This window comes from Diadema antillarum, unplaced genomic scaffold (genome assembly GCF_040938485.1).
Source record: "Diadema antillarum isolate AM-2024a unplaced genomic scaffold, OU_Dant_1.0 seq00000793_RagTag, whole genome shotgun sequence".
Lineage (NCBI taxonomy): Eukaryota > Metazoa > Echinodermata > Echinoidea > Diadematoida > Diadematidae > Diadema > Diadema antillarum.
The window spans coordinates 914,162-929,117 of record NW_027271680.1 but is presented as its reverse complement, the minus strand read 5'-3'; the positions used below and the strand labels follow the sequence as shown (position 1 = coordinate 929,117).

Here is a 14,956-nt window from a genome sequence, read left to right as displayed (position 1 = left end):
GAAGTGGATGAAGAGCAATATGCAATCATATAAAGAAAACAGATTGTCGCTTGTAAACATCATTTCTTCTGCCTTTATGTGAAAATCACAACATGTTCATCTAAAACTGATTAAAACAAAACAACTAGGGCCTACTGAGTTTTAGAAAATGGGCTTTAGAATCTCTGCAATCTGATTGGTAAATCATCATGCATTGATTTTACACTGATCCACACTGAGCCATGCGTCCGTTAAAATCCGAACACATGGTTCAAGCCTTATATAGTATTGTAGGTGAACCGGATGCATGATGGTAATTAAAAAAAAAGGTTGAATTCCATGACTTCACGGGCCCACTTTATAAAACGAATGATGCACAGGTCCATTTTATTGATCACTGAGAATTTGATGCTCTTGTTTAATTTTGGAGACAGTCTAAAATCCACTCGCCGTGCTTGTGGGTTTGAACAGTTCTAAAGTTAAACTCGCGCATTCAATTCTCACCGATCCACTCTGTCCTGTGCATCATTTGTATATACTGTATCACTCTATTGTGAACTCACCGAGGTCCTGCGCCTCCTGTTCCCGCGCGTTCCCGATCATGATGGTGTTCTCGCCAATTGTGACGTCATTAGTGGCGAGCGCATCGTAGATGCATGCATCGAACAGGTGGTTTTGGCTCGCGGAGCACGACGCCTTGGCTTGGCTGTAGAATCCCGGGTTGCTCAGGGCAACGCTTTGGTTCAGCGACTCGATGAACAAGGGCGTGAAGCTTGTCGGGTTGTACGTTGCCCACGTCTCGTTCGACCCATAGGTGAAGAGCGACGTGCTTGAGTTGACGCGCCCTGTTAGTGAAAAAAGGGGAGGAGATGTATTACACTTATGAATATGTATATATGCAAATTAATTGCATTCATAATCCAATGAATTCGTTAGAGAAATCTCACGTAAACGAAAAAAAAAATCTGGGGAGGCAGAGATCGTATACATGGCGCTCGAGAAATAAAATTGGTTCTGAACGATTCCTTTTAAACGTTTGGTGGTGATGCAACCGTGTCATTGTCTGTTGTCATATTGGAATGATGTGTGTGGTGTTGATTACCAGAAATCACCTCCTTTGCATTATAACACACATTTTATTCGTTCTGGTTGATGTGCAAATTATAAACATAATTTCATATTGAAAGGAAATCATATGTACGCTGTTGAAAGGACATACAATTTTGGGGGAAAATCATACGATAACTATCATACGATAACAAAACTACAAAAAGAAACAAGCAGAGATGGACATCATCCAAAAAACGATGATTTTGTAAAAATGAAAAACGAACAGTGTTGCAATAACATGCATGCTTACACTAACCTCACACGGACAATATTCAACACATTACTTACATAGTTCACCATACGTATAAAGTTCTTCGTCAGTGAGTGACATGGCGTTTGGAACAACCGTGCCATTGGGGTTCACTATGTCGTCGGTGGGGTCGCCATTCCAGATTCCTGCAGGTTGAAAATGTAAAACAATACAAAATAATGCACCAATCAAACATGGATATTACTTCTTAGATGAATATGGCGAACATGAATATTACTTTTTTATATTTCTGCTGATGCAATTTTGTATCAATTTATCCATTCTTGCTTTGCTTCATGCTTCGAGAAATGCTGAATAAATTACATCATTTTGAAAGAAAAACTAAAAAAAGAATACATCAACCTAATCAACACATCAAGATTCAGAAAGGTCCTTAGGCAGTTTGCATTCGGCTTGCACACCATCAGATTCATGTAGAGAAATGAATGTTGGTAATCACGTTTTACCAGCTATTTACAGTAGGCCTAATGATCTTTTAACACGAATTCAGATACCTGTGAAATGAATCTATTGAACGTTCGGTTCGATATAATTGTTTGAGGCACTATCATGACCACTGCGATGACTTGCGTATCAATAAAATGCCGTTTATAGGCCCTTATATACTTTTTTTCGTCGTGCGAGTGTTTGTAAGAATTCTTACATTCTTTACATCCTTTGCAAACTAGACTTTGTATTACCTTTCATTTCAATATTTGAAAAACTATCTATTCGTCCTCATCACAGACCCAGCCAATTGTGGTTGTGTCTCTCTGTTTATCCCCAAATTGGTTTGGACAATATCGTCGAAATTGTTGTTGATGTCGGGGGGGGGGGGGGGGGACATAATTCTTACCGTACAGTCCGGTCGTTCTGTTCACATAGGCCTCAGACTTCGAGAAGGCGAAGTCTAACATTCTCAGGTTTAGGCCCACGTTCAGCGACACGTCGTTCGCACTCGACAAGTCTTCACGAAATGTCGCGATGAAGCGGGCGCCCGTGGTGTTCGTTTCGCTGGCGTCGTAGCGCAAGTCAAACAACGGATCCCCCGAAACGAACGGCGCTGTAAGGTGAATGTAAGATACGACAACACATGGGTCATATATCGTTATTTCAGTGCACATTGCAGATACTTTCTAATGGTAAAAGTATTCATGTATGCTTCACAACCATGCATTCTCTAATTAGTAGTTCGAAGAACTGATAACGATAATACAAATGTTTTCTGATGTATCATCTAGACAAGCCAAGTTGAAAATGCAACGTGCTTTTTCTTTTTTTTCTTTAGATAGTACTATGACACATGAAAATATCATTTTTAAAGAAATTAATCCCCATAAAACATTCAAAGTAAAAGTAGAAATCTAAAAGGTACTGCTGTACTAAGGTTGAGATAAAAAATAAGTCCTTGAATATTCATTTCTGGTTGGCTGATATCTGACTCACGATTGATTTTCTGACGTGACATTTAATTGCGTCTTTTCTGTGCAACAGGGCGCAGATGATAATTATAATAACTATATTTTACGAAAAAAATGTCGAATCTTAACATTGAAAATATATCAATCTGTTGGTTTCTATGACAACATTACTCACAAGCCAGCAGATCATTGGCAAGAAACTCCTCAGTTCCGTTAATGATGATCGTCAAATTGGCGCGCTCAGAATTGAGCACGAACTCGACCTGAAGCAGACGATACAAGAAGCACAAAATCAGGGAACAATCGACAAAGATATTGTCTTCACTACGGTGTTAGGCTTGATACAACCTGGCGTTTCCAACTATTTGCAATAATGTCCATACAGAATATTGTATGCATGGTATTATGGAACTATAGTAATACCACAAACGAAGTTATGTTTTTCCCCTTTTTACCGCATTACCATGAATGAGATATGCATAGCAAAGTAGAAAAGAAATGGAAATACAGTGGATAGATATAAATGATTATATTATATAGTTCATCCGTTTCTCTCTTTTTTTTTGTATTCGATGCTTATAGCAGGATGTATCAACAAAACACAAGACGGAGTCGTTATCTTATCACAGGATCTTAGGAATCTATTTATTTTTTTCATTTCACATATGTTTTGCAACTTGAATTCATTACTCAAGTAATGAAACAGTATGACCATAATTCAATATTGCGGCATCATGAACAAAACTAATTTCTAACTTTGTTGAGCGTCAGTCAATATTGTCAGCGAATCACGAGGCTGGTTCATTACCAGCTTAAGTTGTGGTTGCGTGGTTCATACCTTGGTTACGCCGTACTCGGCCGCGAACCCAGTAAACACAGTACCGGTGTCCGTCACTTGAAGATCGCTGTCAAACGCCTTTCCCGTTCGACCTTGTAACTCGAAGCCCGTGTATGGGATCCGCACCATAGTGTACTCGCCCAGACCGTTAAACGTATAGGAAAAGGAGTCGTGCGTCCGGATATGCGGATCACCTTGGCCCCAGGCTAATTAAGGGAGAAAGTTCAACCTCATTAAATGTTTGGCATCACATAGCACCTTACACATTCCTTAAGGAGGTTAGTGTTAACGTTTGCACATTTACGTGCCCCTGTGAGCTCACAGAAGTAATGTTTGTGATTTTATTGTCGTTCTTTACGTTTTGCTTTACTGCATTAGTCCCACAAATATTAGCCCTCTCTTGAGGCATTTCAAATATAATCATAAATGATATGATTATTATCTATTTAGCAACAAAACAAGCGATTCAAATCAATTCAAATCAATTTACCCAGAACATTGATTAAGTAACAATCTTAAAATCTCATCAAACAGTTTCTTCGACTTCTAATATGTGCGCCATGAATGCGATTTTTTTTTTGGAAATTGTGCCTGCTGTGTAGACGTGTATTCAAAATCACTGTTTTCATATCTTACGTTGATAGCAATAACAATTAAGTAACAATAATGATGCTTTTGCTGCTCATGATAATAAAGGCAATGATGGATTCGTAACATGATAATTAATGATTCAATTATTACAGTAACAATAGAATTTTCATCACTGTTGAATCATTTCTATGTTTTTTATTTCTTTTGCTTTGTCTCATTTCCTATGTCTGTACACCAGCTTGTCCTCCACCCTAGGTTGAATAAGAAATTCTGCCAGCTCACCAAGCCCTGGTGGAATGTAGGAGTTACACGATCTTCTGGGACGTCTGTCGTTGTAAAGGTCGCAGAAATATGGGTCGGCCGACTGGCTACAACAGTAGTACCTGGGCAAGACATCGTCGACTGGAGTGGAGAAAACAAACAATCAACGATATCGGTGACATAATAGACCATTTGAGTATTTGGTTACGCTGTAGTCGAACCAATAAACATTTACCCGTATATATCTAATGCAGTATGTGACAACATGATCGAAGTATGGTTAATGAATGGATATATCGTCATTGAAATTGCTAACATACAAACTGCTTGATTATGATTCAACTTAACAAGCTTACTCTCGACCATGAACGGGAAGATAGGGCAGTAGCTATTAGTTTATGGTGTTTTTTCTTTGTTTGTTTTTTTCTGTACCAGGCGTCTATGTAAGGGGGCAAATTAAAAGATAATTGAATTCATTTCCATACCGTGGTTTTCGAGTGTAATCCGGTAAACAGCGAATACAGATCGATTTAATCTGACCAGCCATGTTCCCCCATGCTACCGCGTCTTCAAAGATTCTCTTGCAAGATCAAGGCATATGAAATACATTACTGAGTGTGCTAAATGAAGGTAACTCACTTCCCCACTGTAGGAAGAGGAACGAGAAGGACCAGGTAGACACAAGCACGCTCTGCATCTGGCTGCTCTCCCACATGGTGTTGTAGCCGACCACCAGACTCTCGTTCCGGTAGTAGACGCAGCGGGAGCCGCTGCCGTCAATTGCCGGGAACACCTGCTGCACGCAACTGTCGCTGTTCGTCAAGGAATCTGGCGTTTGGAGAAGACAGAGATCACGAGTTAAGTCTCAATGCAAGCTATTCGTTTTCAAGATAACAAATAATATCTCGTCCTGCATCTTGGAAAGATATCAGTGTTCAGTGATCATTTACAAGTAGGTATTGCAGTGGAGTGTTATCCCATCTCAGTTAAACCCTTCGATGGAAATATATAGTCATGAAAGTGTTCATTGAATACATGTATATGCGAGGTGTCTTATAATAAAATCAATATAGCGAGTCTAATGGTTTTGACGTATATTTCACTGCGACGTTACATTGACTTCATTTTCTTTCTAGTATATAGATGATTATCTATTCTGGAACCATCGTCGTAAACTCACAATGGACCTATAACTGTCTTGGGCATATCCAAGAGTTTCGGGACAAAGACACTGGTCTGTTTGTGAAGCACTGCCAACATTTTGGTCAGACTTGACTGCAGAACTAGAAGTCGATAACAACGATAATGGCAACAGCTATGATGGCAATTTTTTGCAGGGTGTGTATAATTGTCTAGGGCAATAGAATAACAAATGTGCTAAGTAGGGTAAATGAAAATACCTGGATACGGGTCAACCTCCGGAAGTCCGAATCCTGAGGTGTAAGGGGTACACTGCTTGAAACGCTCGTCGTTCATAGCCTGCAGTCGAGTACAAGGGCAGGGAAGCACACCCGGTGTGTTTCGGGACAGCGTCCTCGTGTTGTCGTACCAGCTGACGCAGTACTCCGCTGGGTTGATGAAATCATCCGCGTTCCTATCAAGACGGTAGACAAACTTGCCGAGCTCGTTCGATCCCGTCGCGCGCTTCCTCCGGCCCGACGTATCGGCAATCGGAATATTTCCTTCGAGTTGGTCTGGTCGGAACATCTGGGCTCGCGAATAGCTGTTGTCAGACTGGAGGTCATAGAACTCGAGGTTTGACCGGAAGCCGATGATAGGGAACTCGTCAGTGGTCAGCTGGCTCTCATCCCACAACAAGGACAATTCTTGGTATTGGAAGAGGGCGAAGCCTCGGATGCCGTCTGTAGTCAGAACAGCTTGGAATGTGTTTGTCTGGGGGAGAAACAGATGAACATTTTGATGCATTTAATCAGCAAAATCGGCGAACGCAGTCAGCATCAGGATTTACATGCGATCAAATAAATAGAACTGTCTTGTCTCCAGTACAGACACGAACTTCACAAACCGAAGGGTATTTTTTTTTCATTTCATACAGACGGCTGTTATAGCCCATTTTTAAGCTGCATTAACTGGTCTTCAATGGGGTCCAGCTGTGAATGCTTGGGGTGGACCACTTCATCGGGTTATGCACCCTGTTCTTAGTTTGCGATGAATGAATTTAATGAGATCTTTTAAATGCGTAGATTTGACTCTCTCATACATGGAGCCTGTGCTATAGAGTTGACGGCATGATAACACATAGCATTGCTCAGTTAAGACTCACTTTGGTTCGAGCCCGCGCTCGAACCCTATCCATTCTACCTGAAGGCACATACGCTACCCACTGAGCCATCTCGCCACTATCTTACTCACCTCGGCTGATTGAGGTATGGTTCCCCATCGTCTAAGGTTTGACCACGTGATAAGCACCGCCCACTTCGCAGAGTAAGTCGTGGTGAGCCTCGTGTCAGCCGTGTCGGCACTATTGATGAATGAGGCAACGCCGCTCAACAGAGTCTGTGCCTGGGTTGACGTATCTGTGTCCTCGTAAATCTGTGGAAAGTATAGGAATGTACACATTTTGACAGTTAACTTTTCAACAAAAGCGACAAGAAGGGATACGGTTTGAAATATTAGCTGTGTTGGATGGTAGTAGTCGAATTAGTTATAGAAATGATGATATTATTCAAGGACTGAAAAATAAGCTCTACAACATTGATATCATAATGACATCGATATGAAATACTGGCCCGTCAGCGTTTGAATTGCGATGCATTTTTTTTTTCATCCTGAAGTAACGAGTCACGTGGTCTGTCACGTGGTACATACCTGGTAGAAAACGTCAGAGTCCGCTTCGCCTGTGTAGGAAGATATTCCGAAGACGGCTACGGCAGGCTGTCCCGACGTGTCCGTGAACGTAGAGGGATGAGAGAACTCGGTCATGTCAGCACTCATTATATTACTGAAGGCCACCATACCCGTGTTAGTGATCTGAAGCGAAATCATAGAGGAGAAACAAAACGACGAAAAAAATCGTTGATGAGCTGTCGGGTACTGCTGCAAAGTTGAAACTGACTAGGGGTGACCCAAACACATTCATGAAATGTATACATTAAAACAAAACAAAACAAAACAAAAACGTCTCATTGATAGCAGTACTGGAGAAAATAGGAACTTCATTTGGAACATTATACTCGTCAAAAGTGCTGCCTTATATTCCATGGTAACGTCCATTTTGTCTAACTATTTCTCATGGAGCTTAAACTGATAGAGATCGTATTGAAGAAGAAGGCAACGCATCCCAGATAGTGTATCGATATCTTTTATCTTGTTCAAAAGATTGGAGACTGTCTAAGATTCTTCAGATAATTTTGAAATTCCGGTTCCTGACTGTATTCAAAATTTTCTGGTGAGGAGACCAGTATTCAATGATGGATTCAAAATGGATTTCGATATACTTTTAGAGACAACGCAGTAGCCACAAAACAACATCGAATATGGGATTTCTGAATGCAGGCGTGAAGAAGCGCACTCCGAGACGACGGTGTCCCAGCCAAGCATAATTAGTACCTGCCGCGAGAAACTTGCTAAAGGCGCCACTGACTTACATGAAAGTATCGATAGAGTTGGTCTCCCACGGGGAAAAGTCGACGTCTCTGAAGAGGTATCGATATCACGTATCCATCGATTTTGGTCGCAATCGCAGTGGATATGACATCATCGCCGTATGTCATACCGTAGTCAAAGTAGATTGGTTCTGAGAAAATTAACAGGACGAAATAGAAAAATTGGTGTCACTTTAAAAAAAAAAAGCGTAGGATTTAACGTCAAGGGATGACAGCTAAGAAGCAATCAAGTAAATCTTACAAATACCAAGCAGCGAGTTGCCTTCATCACGTTTACCAAGAGATACTTCCATGATGATAGCAGGTATTTAGAAATGAAATTGAAAGTTTCATAGTTTATGATATGAATAGTTAATTTAAGATGGACAACGGCAAATCCATCTTTACAGATATTTTGTATTATGTTTATATCCTGTTGAACAGGTATTAAATCCTACTGCTTACAGGTTCTATATTTCTGTAGATACGTATAAAAGACAAAAAATCAATATAATTTCTCCGCCAGTCTGAATGTAAACCAATTTTCAGTTAAGTTTCTTACTTAATTAGCTGATTCAGATTCTACCAATTTCTCACGTCACGTCTTTGTGATACGACTGTCAGTCTTTTTTTTTGATAGATAAACATGCAGACACAAACTAAGCTGATAAGATGGATTAATGCCATTTATATGAAAGACAAGATGGCGGACGGGAAGCTGTATTGTCTTACCCACGCAGGAAGTGACGCCATCACCGATTAATCCTTCGTTACACGTGCAAATGTATGACCCCTCTGTATTCGTGCAGTTTGCATCCGGGTCACAGATGGCCGTACCAAGAACACATTCGTTGATATCTGGAAAGAAGAAAAGCAAGATAGGCATAAAAAAAAAGAGGACTGCAAGATAATCAGCAACCATGTTCGCAAAACAAGCACTGAAGATATAATCTGTCTTCATTCTTCAGTACCCACTGAAGTACAAAAAAAGGCATAGTAGATATATTTTGTTCCGTGTCTGCTTTTGCTACGTTATGTCGGATGCATTTGAAACTTGAGTTAGACAAGCACTGAGAGATATATGCCTTATCACATTTTCTAGTTCTCCTGCTACTTTTAACTTAACATAAGTGCTTTTCCTGACGATCCTTTTGAAATAATTCATCAACATTGGTTCCTTACCCGAGCATACTGTCCCGTCACCAGAGTAGCCATCGAAGCACGCGCACTGAAAACTTCCAAGTGGCATGTTGAAGCACTCTGCGTTTATGTCGCATGGGGACACTGGCAGAAGACACTCATTCGTTTCTATGGAATCAACAAGCAAAGAGATGAATAAGATTAGAGAGTACATATCAGCATAGAATATTTCTTTTTAAGACCCCTTCAGCCTCTCAATGAGACCCCCAAGTGAGGCGTACATCTAAATCCCATCCTAACCAACGACTTTACTCGAGACTACAATGATGTAAATGACGTGCCTCTTAATCTCAACAACAGTAACAATAACAACAACTAAACCGTCGAAGTCAGAGTGGATACCAATACTAGACCTTAGCAATCAGCAATAATACAGACATAATATCATCATCATGATAACAATGGCAACGATGGTATTATCTGCGTAATGTATGCACTCCAATTGCTGCTTCGCTCCCCAACGTGCCCAATGGGACTTTGAAGCAATCATTTCATCAGCAGTGCTAGGCACCAAGTGAGTGAAAATAAAGGAATGCTTTGCAAAGACATTAGAGTCGGACAGGACTCAACCTCAGGTCTCGAGTGATGAGCACTTTCGTTACACCAGTCTTGCCTTTGATGGGACTCTCAGATATCATTACATAGTGCATTGTGTCATTTTCTTCACTTTCTTGCTGTGTAAAGACTTTATTCCGAATCTTAAAACTCAGCATAATTTCTTGTTGTTGTTGTTGTTGTTTTGTCGTTTTGTTGTTTTTGTTTGTTGTTGTTGTTGTTGTTGAAGTTGTTGTTGTTGTTCTTCTTCTTCTTCTTCTTCTTCTTCTTCTTCTTCTTCTCAAACTTTAGGTAACTTTCCCAACACAGATAACGATAGGATCCGCAGTAGATCCCTGGTTTTAGCGACAGACAGTAACAAACCTTCACACTGGGGATGGGTCGGGATGAACATCGTGTCGTTGCATGTGATGTCGGCGTTGGCGATTTCCAGGTTGTAGCCGTCGCTGCAGCTGCAGTTCGGACTCGTGCCGTGTTCGTAGGTGTCGGACGAACAGGTGAGGGCGTTGCGGTTTGGGTCGATGTGACACATACCTGCGGAGAGCATTTCATATCCATAACCGTGAGCCAGGTTAGACAGTCAATTATTACTTCAGGTGACATGATGGATGAAGATGAATTCAAAGAGAAATTCGTAGTCCGGAGACATGCAAAGATCGCACTGAAGTTCAAGTACGTTCAGGTAGTATTCAATCAGGGTGACATTTAAGTGTCGTGCTGTGACGAGTGACGCATAGAACCCATTATTCTCAGCTTTATGCTTTAATCCTTTGTGTGCTTAATGAAACAAAAAATGTCATGACATGAAACACACTGTCAAAAGTCCCTATAACAGAAAGGGTGGTATGGAAGTATAGTAACAACGATTGAGATAGTTACATAATTTCGTGTAATTGGATTCTATCAATATTAGCTGATTCAATCAGTGTCTTACGTACTCATTCCAGTTTTCTCTTCTTTTTTCTTATTTTTTGGATCATCTCCCACCATCCTTTAGATTCTTCCAAACTACAAAGCATATCGCAGTGAAAGACTTACGTAGACATTGGGTGCCGTCGGTGAACGTGCCGTTGATACATGTGATCATCAGCGAACCCTGGAGGGTGCTTCCCCGGGTGCAGGCCAGCGTGAGATTTGTACCGTCCCGGTACCTGGACTGCGCCTGGGAGCCGACTGCTAGAATGACCCGTTCGTTGAGTGATGGGAACGGACAGGCACCTGCGATCAATTATAAAGTGGCATCGCGGAGTTAGCTTTTCATTTAAATCTCCATGCTCTAATCTCGTCGATCACCAAATATTCTAACACGTTTTACTCATGAGATGCAAAACTAATAATTTATTCTAGGAATGACTGACGAAGGTTTGGAAGGAATGATGACCATTTCTGAAATGAGGAAGATAAATTATCATTATCAAGGACAGCATCTAAAGCCGTCGATCCCGTCGTTGCTTGGTAACAAGAGTCCAATGCTACCTTGGCTGTCACTAAAACAAATCAATACAGTTCAATGAAATGCTCCAAAATCGACAAGTAAGTCATTACAGTTATGTTTTTAGAATATAGGCCTACCTACCAATTCACTAACTTGTTACCAACATGTAATTGATACAGTGTACATTCTTCATATAACAGACAACATTAAACTTTTCTCTCTATTCGATTATCAATCAATGATAAGAAAAGAAAAAGTCATGTGATGGCGCCCTTTAACATCCAATCGGTCGAAAGTGGCGACCGATAGGGACAGACATGCACTCACCAGCACAGTTCGTATCTGATTCATCTTCCCCTTCAAGACAGTCAAAGACACCGTTACATAGCAGGGACTCATCTATGCAGGTTTCATCGTTACACTGGAAAAATCCCGTACCGCATTCTACAATCAGGAAAAAAAAAACATATGAAACGTAGACAGTGAGAGGCGAAGCATACCAAGAATGTCGGAAACAAGATTGTACGCCACCACACGAAGCCCAATGTAACTATGGCGTAATATGTAATTCATAATCTAGTAGACAGCCACCTTATTTTAACGTGCCGTAACAATTTATTATATTCCCACAACTGAATATCTCTTTTATGTATTATTTAGCCCACCATATTCTCTCTTTTGTTATGTTAAATTATTTTTTGTCTGTATGTCTTACATGAAACATTTATATATTTTGTATTACTTATAATGTTTGATGTATATGTATCACTCATAGGCCTTTTTAGGCCGGCCGTCCGTGTGACGGGTGTGATTTCTAATAAAGAATAAACTACTACTAATACTACTACTACTACTATAAAGACTAATTACTGTGAAGCAAAATGGCTCGACTGGTATAAAGGACATTTAAACATGTAAATAGGATTGAATCGACAGAAACACGGAGCGATAGCTAAATAAACAGATAAATAAGTATGAATGAATCATGAATGAATCATTGCATGAGTACGTACATAAACGGATAAATCTTCATTTGTCTCATTTTATGGCAGCTCTCTGTCTCTCTCAGTTTTGTTTATTACTTTGTAGAGTGAAGCCCATATATGCGACGTTAATAATAATAATAATAAGTACAGCATTTGTAATGCGCCTTCGATCTAGTATCCTATTCTGAGGCGCAGAGGGACGTAATTATGAAAAGAATAGCATACATCGTAGTCATAATTATACATAAGAAGGTTGAAAAAGAAGAAAGAGATAGGTAGAGATATACACACCAATGAACAATTCGTTGAAAATTCAATCGAAACAAGATACGAACATATGTGATTTCAAAAGCTTTTTAAATGTTTCAATGGTCTCTGCTGATCGGATCCTTAGTGGAAGAGCGTTCCAGAGAGATGGGGCTGCAGAAACAAAGGCTTTTTCTCCGAGAGTCTCCGTTAATCTCCTGACGAAAACTATTACCAGATGATACCTTTTACACTACTATTACCGCCATGGGGTAAAGCAAAAGACCTTATAATACATAATTCTATTTCTGTTGTTACGTCTTTCAAACCATAATGATTGAGACATTTAAAAAGAAAGAAAAAGTATATGACTATGAATGCTGAAACCAGACTGTGAAAGAAGAAGAAGAAGAAGAAGAAGAAGAAGAAGAAGAAGAAGAAGAAGAAGAAGTAGTAGTAGTAGTAGTAGTAGAAGAAGAAGAAGAAGAAGAAGAAGAAGAAGAAGTACGTTACATACCTATAGGGGTAGAGCCTGTTCCGGAGCCAACTTCTCTCTCAACTGTCGGAAAACAGAAGAAAATCCATGTTTTTAGTCAACAAACACGACCTACATTCCTGGTTACAAGCCTCGATAATAACATTTTCCCTGAGGGCTTTAGAGTCAAGTTGGAGCTGCAGCTATTTACGAAGTCGACATCCTCAGAAGAACAGAAATAGGCCGCAAAGTGCGTTGACACAACATACTAATGCAAACGTCTTTTGTGTGGTGTAATAAAGAAAGATGTATATGACTTAAGTTTGCCTCTTTCTCCATACCAGTGCTAGTACAGAACGGGGGAGGGAACGAGCGAGAGAGACACCAGCGAAAATGATGGCAAGATTACCAAGATTACGAGCAATTATCTTACGCCAATGATAGCACTGATGAAGGTAAACATAATAACTGCAATCAACTTGATAATATTAAACGAAATGATAGGAAAGATGCTTTAAAAGTATTTTGTTAACCATGGCAAAAAAAAAATCATCAGACAACAAACGCCTGTAATGATTAAGATTGTTTTGGTGTAGTAGTCCTTATGGATCGATGAAGAGTTTTAAAGGGACTAGTTTTCGTTCCATGCGTCCGTAACATTTTTTTTTTTCTGAGTGGCAGTGAATACCGTGCTAACAAGGTCTGGCGTAAACTCACATCTTAGATGACGTTCGTCGTCCCATCCTGTGAGGAAGGAAGATGAATAAAGACGAAATTTTCAGGTCAATGATGAGAAGACGAATACACGATTTCATGAAATAGTAACAAGTAATCAGGAGCTTAAGTTTCATTTCGCTCTTTAACAAATTCCAAAACTCATTATGTATATTGTACGATTTACTTAAGATCGTTTACTCATTATGTATATTGTATGATATTACAATTAGACACGAACCAATCCATTCATTCATTTATCAACGCAATCAAGATTTCTTCAGGCTTATTTCCCCCACCCCACCCCCATTTTCTCTCATTTGAATTATTTAATGAATTGTGTAATTGATTAATTCGTTCATTCATTTATTCATACATTCATTTATTCGTCATTTCATACATTCATTCATCCACTCATGCATGCATTCATTCATTTATTCATTCATTCATTCGTTCATTCATTCGTTCATTCATTCATTCATTTGTTCATTCATTCATTCATTCATTCATTCATTCATTCATTCGTTCCTACATTCATTCATTCATTCATTCATTCATTCATTCATTCGTTCATTCATTCATTCATTCATTCATTCATTCATTCGTTCGTTCGTTCGTTCGTTCATTCATTCATTCATCCATTCATTTATTCATTCATTCTCTGCATGAGACGAAACGCAACACCCGCTCATTTGACAACTTTCTCATTCGAAATGGGTTGCTAGGGAGACTGGTAGAAAACAGAAACAATAGCAGACGGAATACGGTTCCTTTAATTGTTCCTATGTTATAAATCGGCCATGATTCTATTCATTTCCTATTGGAAGCGTAATTCGGTTTAAGTGGGCCCCATGACTGTTGTCTTTTCAGCTCTGGAAGTTTTTCATATCTGACTTGAATAAACATTTGAAAGCTCACCACACCCACTGAATGACGGAATATCTTGTCTTCGGTTTCTGAAGTTTACGCAGTCTAGCGAGACAGCTATTGACTCTCACCAACAGGCTGATTTTCCTAAGTAAATTCTCGAGCATGTTCCCCAGCCGTGTCGGGCCGTTTACATTCCGTGGTGCGAACCTGAAGGTTGTGATGTGCGGATTTTGCGTGTGTGCTTTAAGGCGGAGGTTTCCTAGCGAAAATAACCCGTTTCAATATTTGCTCCCCTAATGATCACAGCTTGTTTGCGGTCTTGTTGAACGCGTGGATTATCGCCAACTTTCTATTTCAGCAAGACCCCAGAAAGTTTCCAGCACCCCAAAAACCCAAGGCCGAGCGTGAGTTGTTAATGTC

The 14,956-nt window shown here is 40.0% G+C and overlaps 1 protein-coding gene across 1 annotated transcript in view; it reads right to left on the bottom strand.

Annotated features, from left to right (window-relative positions):
- LOC139739312 (uncharacterized) overlaps positions 1-14,956 on the bottom strand; it is a 96,028-nt gene that overhangs the window by 25,699 nt on the left and 55,373 nt on the right. The window contains exons 14-31 of the mRNA XM_071649927.1: positions 13,670-13,696; positions 12,995-13,036; positions 11,573-11,689; positions 10,849-11,028; positions 10,174-10,344; positions 9,238-9,363; positions 8,788-8,913; positions 8,059-8,207; positions 7,280-7,441; positions 6,824-7,003; positions 5,851-6,343; positions 5,090-5,278; positions 4,472-4,591; positions 3,599-3,804; positions 2,936-3,023; positions 2,196-2,402; positions 1,378-1,485; positions 543-824 (exon numbers count right to left, since the gene is read on the bottom strand). Of these exons, the coding sequence (XP_071506028.1) occupies positions 543-824; positions 1,378-1,485; positions 2,196-2,402; positions 2,936-3,023; positions 3,599-3,804; positions 4,472-4,591; positions 5,090-5,278; positions 5,851-6,343; positions 6,824-7,003; positions 7,280-7,441; positions 8,059-8,207; positions 8,788-8,913; positions 9,238-9,363; positions 10,174-10,344; positions 10,849-11,028; positions 11,573-11,689; positions 12,995-13,036; positions 13,670-13,696 (2,973 nt within the window). The remainder of the gene's footprint in view (positions 1-542; positions 825-1,377; positions 1,486-2,195; positions 2,403-2,935; positions 3,024-3,598; positions 3,805-4,471; positions 4,592-5,089; positions 5,279-5,850; positions 6,344-6,823; positions 7,004-7,279; positions 7,442-8,058; positions 8,208-8,787; positions 8,914-9,237; positions 9,364-10,173; positions 10,345-10,848; positions 11,029-11,572; positions 11,690-12,994; positions 13,037-13,669; positions 13,697-14,956) is intronic.